Source organism: Poecilia latipinna, unplaced genomic scaffold, assembly GCF_001443285.1.
Source record: "Poecilia latipinna isolate Pla-1442-1.1 unplaced genomic scaffold, P_latipinna-1.0 Scaffold2969, whole genome shotgun sequence".
NCBI classification, from domain to species: Eukaryota; Metazoa; Chordata; class Actinopteri; order Cyprinodontiformes; family Poeciliidae; genus Poecilia; species Poecilia latipinna.
This window is the reverse complement of record NW_015115585.1, coordinates 24,459-31,019: the sequence shown is the minus strand read 5'-3', so window position 1 is coordinate 31,019 and position 6,561 is coordinate 24,459. Positions and strand designations below refer to the sequence as shown.

The 6,561-nt window shown below is 40.6% G+C and overlaps 1 protein-coding gene and 1 long non-coding RNA gene across 3 annotated transcripts in view; both read right to left on the bottom strand.

Annotated features, from left to right (window-relative positions):
* The window catches only part of nubpl (nucleotide binding protein-like), a 31,822-nt gene that overhangs the window by 8,801 nt on the left and 16,460 nt on the right, over window positions 1–6,561 (bottom strand). For both annotated transcript variants that reach the window (XR_001422905.1, XM_015022279.1), the window contains exons 2-7: window positions 3,778–3,937; window positions 3,263–3,297; window positions 2,971–3,061; window positions 2,847–2,886; window positions 2,616–2,706; window positions 2,445–2,538 (exon numbers count right to left, since the gene is read on the bottom strand). Coding sequence is in view for 1 of the 2 variants with exons in the window: in XM_015022279.1 (XP_014877765.1) it covers window positions 2,445–2,538; window positions 2,616–2,706; window positions 2,847–2,886; window positions 2,971–3,061; window positions 3,263–3,297; window positions 3,778–3,937 (511 nt within the window). In the remaining variant the exon portion in view is untranslated. The remainder of the gene's footprint in view (window positions 1–2,444; window positions 2,539–2,615; window positions 2,707–2,846; window positions 2,887–2,970; window positions 3,062–3,262; window positions 3,298–3,777; window positions 3,938–6,561) is intronic.
* The window catches only part of LOC106939747 (uncharacterized), a 13,249-nt gene continuing 12,883 nt past the window's right edge, over window positions 6,196–6,561 (bottom strand). Inside the window, exon 3 of the long non-coding RNA XR_001422906.1 lies at window positions 6,196–6,331. This is a non-coding gene — a long non-coding RNA (uncharacterized LOC106939747). The remainder of the gene's footprint in view (window positions 6,332–6,561) is intronic.

Below are 6,561 nucleotides of genomic sequence, written 5' to 3'. Positions count from 1 at the left end.
CCTGGCTTCATGTAACAGAAGAGAGGGTGAAAACGGTCACGGTGAGCGCCTTGTGCTTGGTTACTTCTTGCTTGTTGCTCTTGTTGCTCCAAGGGGGGCCGGGGGACTCCGGACCCCCCCAATCTTGGAAAAATCTGGAATTGTCCCCCACCCCCAAAAGAAATCATGAAAGAAACCCTTTTATTTAAACAATATCAGTATAAAAAAGGCAATAAAAACAAAGAACGAAATAAATCTGCCATTCATCTAAGAAAAAAATAAGAATTAATTTTTAAATGCCCCCCCCGCAACTATTGTTAGAACAATGGTTCAGTCCAACCTGTAGGAGGAGCAACAGCAGCACAGGCTCTGTCAGAGCCGGTGATGTGAGGAGCCAACTGTTGCTGCAGCAGCACGAACAAAAAAATGTAACACGTTTTATTTACTTTCACTGATTGATAGGAAGAAAAACATTGACAATAAAAATCAGTCCACAGTTCATTCTTTCATTACTTTGGCTGAATCTTGATAAACTGCCACCTTATACCTTGGAAATCAAAACTAGCAAAACTGCTACATTGCTTTCATAAACTTAGCTCCTTTTTCTGTCGAAGGTAGCCAATATTTGAATTATATTTAGCTCTCTAACTCTTACTTTAATAAGAAGAGTTTGAAACGGGAGGCAGCGGCAGAGCGTTAGCACTGGCCAACAGTTCTGTATGGGAACTGAGACCAGATGGGCTATAGAAGCTGGCAGTAAAACAAAATAAAGTATGCCTTTATTTCTTACCATCTTCAATGTTGAGCCTTTAAAACCACAAAATAAAATCTGAATATTTGTCTAGAAAACTCTGGTGCTGACCTTTAAGTTTAAGTTATGATACTTCCCAGAAATTCAATTCCTACATATTTATAGGTTCTCAACCAATCAGGACATGGAAAAAAAAACTTTTAAAGCAATTTAAGTTATAATTTAAAAAACATACCGAGAAACACTGCAATAAATCAATATTTACGATGAATTTTATTAAGTGGAGTTATTTATTAAAACTTGTTTTTATTTAGAGCCTTAAGTTTTTGTAAAGGTGTAGCAGAGATTAGATCTGTGACACTGAACCAAACTCATATCTAAACATTTGAATCTTAGTTTGACTTCTATGGGTCTCAATAGGTTGTTTACTGAGAAAAATACTTTTGTTATTCATTGCTACTTACTAGTAATTTTCAATGGTGCAGCTTGAACACACCCAAAAAAATTTAAACCACATTTTACGTTACATTTTACTGTAACCCCCAAAATTGATCTTAAAAAATTTCCCTGTTTATGGTCCCCCCCAATAATGAGATGGGATTTACGTCCTTGCTCATAGTTGAGCGTTATTTACTGACAGAGCATTGCCTCAATTGCTATGTTTAATGGTGCAGAGAATGGTGGTTTCTGAGATGAGCAATATGGGCAAACACCAGGGCGTTATCTTTTTAGGGATGGCACGAGACCAACGCGGTTTGTGGCATAGAGATGTATTGGTTAATATTGGTTAAATTAATTTCAGTTCTAAATTTTTTATTTTTTTTTTCCTTTTTAAAGATTTTTTTTTTGCTCTAATGGCCTTTATTTGATAGTCAACAGACAGGAAGGTGGGCAATGAGAGAAGGGAGAAGACATGCAGCAAAGGTTGCCAAGGCCGGGAATCGAGCCCGCGACAGCCGCGTCAAGGACCAAGGCTTCCACATGTGGGTTGTGCCAACCCCTCCGCCACCACAGCACACCCCAGTTCTAAGTATTTAATATCTAGCTGTTTTTATGGGAATGTGAATCTTTCAGATCAATTTGAGAAGCAATTTTGATCATATTTCACATTTTATCGTGTCATGTAGTGGAGGGCGCTGGTCTTGGTCTTGTCTCGGTCTCGTTTTATATATATATATATAATATGTCATCCTATTTGATGACTGCATATTCAAACAAACGAGGCAATTGAGTTTTTGTCTTTTACTAAAGATTTAAAAATTGTAACAGTTGCAGTGTGCCACAGCAAAGGGAAAATAAGCTGGTAAACAAGTGTAAAGAGCTTTAAGTCATTTATATTCTGCTTTTTTTCACTCTCTGTGATGGCACGCAGATCCATTGCCATAGCAACCTACACAACATCTCTGTGAACCTGCAGGGCAGAGAGTAATATATTGACCAGAACTCCCTCCACTGTAGTTAGCTTCCTGCGTTTGGAGCGGTCTCCAGTCTAGTTGTATTCACATTGTGTTCCAATCGCATCAGAGTTCACTTCAGCCGAACTGAGACCGAGGTTTTTAGGCGGATCAGAGTTTGTTTTTTTTAGTCCGTTTTGGAATTTAAATTTGCATTCACTCCCCCCAAACGAACTGGAGTTTCTAGACAAACGAATGAGAGTCTGATTAAAGCAAACTAAACAGGACTGGTTTGAAAACACCCTTAAAGGAGAACTGACCTGCAATGGGAATGTTCTGAGTGATGGACAGCTGGACGTCTCCCGTTCCGGGAGGCATGTCTACCACTAAGTAGTCCAGAGAGCCCCATTCAACCTACAAATGCAAAAAAACATATCAACATTAATGGGTGACAAAATGGGGAAATAATAAATATTCTATCTAACTTTTACCTGTCTGAGCAAGCGCTCTATAGCAGACATTACCATCAGTCCCCTCCAAACTACTGGGGATGCGTCCTGTACCAAGAAGCCCATTGACATACTGACAGAACAGAGAAGTTACATTAGAGAACATGTAAACACACATGGTTCACGTATATGTTCACCCACACATGTGACCCATAATTCAGTTTTTTTTTTAACTTAACCATGACTATTTTTAAAAGAAAAAAAACAACTCACCATGGGACACCATAGTTGATAAGAGGAATCATTCGATTATCTAAAGGAAGGTGAAAAAACTAAACTTCCTGTACGGAACAGAACATCTAATTCAATATCAACAAGGCTTAGCTAAACAACAGACCATCGTTGAGCTCTGGGTTTCCTTTCAAGTTCATCAGTTTGGGAATGGAGGGCCCATAGATGTCAGCATCCAACAGACCAACTGACTTGGACTGAGAGAGAAAGATCAGCTCCATTAACCTGATCTTAGGCATAGCGTGATCAAGAGCCAGAAATTTTATTTTTTAATCAAATCCACATTTCTGATTCTGTAGTATAACAGAATCAGAAATGTGGATTTGATTAAAAGATTCTGTGTCTGTGACACGGTTTAATTTTAAATAAAAAAAAAAAAGACACGAGTGATATCTTACCTTGTCAATGGCCATTAATCCGAGAGCCAAGTTCACTGCAAATACACAAACACACTAGAACTCAGTTTTATCATAATCTTTAAATAAAAACTCACCTTTTGTTTCAAGATAAAGGTATTTACAATAACAAGATGAAATATATTGTTTAAAAGTATGTTTCCATAGTTCAAGACATGAATCTGTGGTTGAATGAATTCAGTCTGTTTAATCTGAAACAGATTAAACAAGTTTAATCTGTTTCAGATAAAATATGTTTAATTTGAAACATTAAAATAAACAAATTCAATGTTTCATCTACACTAAAAAGTGCTTCTAGAACACACACACACCCCTGCTTTTACTGGGAATAATCAACAAAGTACCAGTTAATCATTGACAAAAAAAATTGTTATTCATTAAATCCTATAAACAGGAAGATTTGACAGAATTAAATGCAAAACATGCACATTTACGCCTTTGTGTTAACGATCTCTAGGAAAAGTGATACATTTTTCTGCAGAGGAAGCCAGCAGTACCTGCTGTTGTCGACTTGCCCACGCCGCCTTTCCCTGAAGCAACAACAATCACCTGTTTGACGTCTCTGATGGCCTTCTGCTTAGGTAGACCTCTGGCCATTTGCTGCTTCTGCCTATCCTGCAGACCTTTTTTGTTCATTGACCCATTTGACTGCATCCCCTGAACCAGAACCAAACATAGAGAAACAGCATTTAGTTTTGAAGCACCTTAAAGTAACTTCCAGAAAACTGCAAAACACCTGAAACACGGAGTTTCTTTAAATCAAAGCTAAGAACCCACATGGTTAGAGTTGCATTTGATTAGTAATAAATGGAACATTTAACATACTTGATGTGAATTTGCTTGATGATTTTGATGATGGCATTTGACAAAATGTTATATTTATTGATGTTGGATAATTGGCTGCTACATTGTTTATGATGTAAAGCACTTTGGACTGCTTTGTTGCTGAATTGTGATATACATATAAACTTGACTTAGCTTGATATTGACACAACAATGAGAAAACATTATAATGTCCATAAAATGCAAGGTAGAAAACAAAATTGATGGACTTTTTTGCTTGTATAATATTTCTACCTAAACCTGGAAAATTACAATTCCATTTATGAGTGGTCAACACAAAATATATTAAAAATCTCATATGTGGCAGACAGGTTCTGGACTGAATTAGGTAACAAATATATGATTGTTACCCAACATACAGACCCTTTCCAAAAAATATGAATATCATAGATACAATTGTTTAATTCCCATAATTCCATTCAAAAAGCTAAACTTTCATAGATTTTAGATTCAGAGTCCACAGGTAAAACAATTTCAAATATCTGTTTATTTTTACATAATTTGGGCTTCCAGCTCATAAAGCCCACAAAAAGGACTTTAAAAAAATTAGAATTCTGTCATGATGTGCGGTGGTTGAAGATGAGGAAGACACCGGTGAACCCAGGTAGTCATGATGAAATTATGATTTTAATAAAGAACCAGGAACAAACTCAGAATATCAGGCAGCACTGGAAACAGACAGATGAACAATTGACAGAGCAAACGACAAGGACTCGACAAGGAACAAAGATAACAGGTGGGTATAAATATACAGAGGAAACTAGACTCACCTGGGATCAATCAAGACAACACAGAGACTCACAGGGGAAAATGGGACTAGACGAAAAGAAACTAAAACTCAACACAGAACCTAACAGTACCCCTCCCTCAAGGGGCGGCTACCAGACGCCCCAAAAAGGCACAACAAAAAAACCCATCAGGGTGGGCGGAGGGGCGATGGACAGAGGACAAGGGACCACAGCAAAACAAAACAAAATCCCAGAGGAACAGTCCGGGAGGCGAACCCCACATGGGAGGTCCAGCGGTCGCCGCCGCCACAGGAAGAGGAGTCGAGGAGGCGGGTCCGGCGGTCACCGCCACTGCAGGAAACACTCGGGCCGTGGGGCCGGCTGGAGGCTCTAGAAGGCCGGCAAAGGGGCCGGCCGGCTGAAGGCTCGGACGGAGCACTGGGAAGCTCGGACGGAGCACTGGGAGCACTGGGAAGCTCGGACAGTGCACGCCGCCTCAGCGCGGGGACAGGCGGAGGCTGAGGTTGGAGGCAGCGCGGGTTCCGCCCAGGGGCCGGGACCTCCAGCGGCTCAGGGCAGAGGTGACGACGGTGCCCAGGGGCCGGGACCTCCGGCGGCTCAGGGCAGTAGCAACGGGGTCCGAATCCTGGCGGGCAGATAACCAGCCGCGACCCCAGCCAAAGATTAGGGCTGGATGGAGCCTCCCCACAGAACTCCTCCGCTCCAGATCCCCGCCGCGGCCTCCGTCGCGGCCTTCGTCGCCTGGGTGCGTCGAGGTCCGAGGCAAGATCCAGTTCCTCCAGCAGCACCGGAGAAGGCAGGATCTTAACATCTTTGTAGAGATCCCGTTGAGCCAACTCCAGCTGCTGCTGGATCCAAGCCTCGCTGCCCCAAACGCTGGCGTCCTCACCTTGTCTGTGGTCGGGTCCTTCTGTCATGATGTCCGGTGGTTGAAGGTGAGGAAGACGCCGGTGAACCCAGGTAGTCATGATGAAATTATGATTTTAATAAAGAACCAGGAACAAACTCAGAATATCAGGCAGCACTGGAAACAGACAGATGAACAATTGACAGAGCAAACAACGAGAAAGAACAAAGACAACAGGTGGGTATAAATACACAGAGGGTAATCAGGGAAACTAGACACATCTGGGATCAATCAAGACAACACAGAGACTCACAGGGGAAAATGGGACTAGACAGAAAGAAACTAAAACTCAACACAGAACCTAACAAATACTATGAAGAAATCAGACAAAACTACTTCTCAGATTTTCTCTTCAGAGCAGTAATGCATTTAGAGATTTCCTCCACTGTTAAGGGGCTGTCACAATAGTTTCTATCTTCTAAGTCAGTGTTTCTTAACCGTTTTTGGGCCAGCAACCCCCTATCCATTATCCTGGTCCCTTGCTGCCCCCCACCAAAGAAATTGTAGGTTACTTTGCACTGAAATATGATTTTATTATTAATATTACTATCACTATTGTTGATGTTTAGATTTTTTATGCTTTTTTGTATTTATCATCAAAAGTAATTTTCCAGAGAACAAAAAAGCCATGTGAATAGAAATTATTTTTACAGACATCTACGAAAAATGTAATGAACATTCAACTTAAAATTTGTAGGCCTTTTATTTGACCACAAAATGACCAGATAAAAGGTGAACAACATGCCAGTTTAAACTTTGATCTATTTGCAAAACGACTGAGC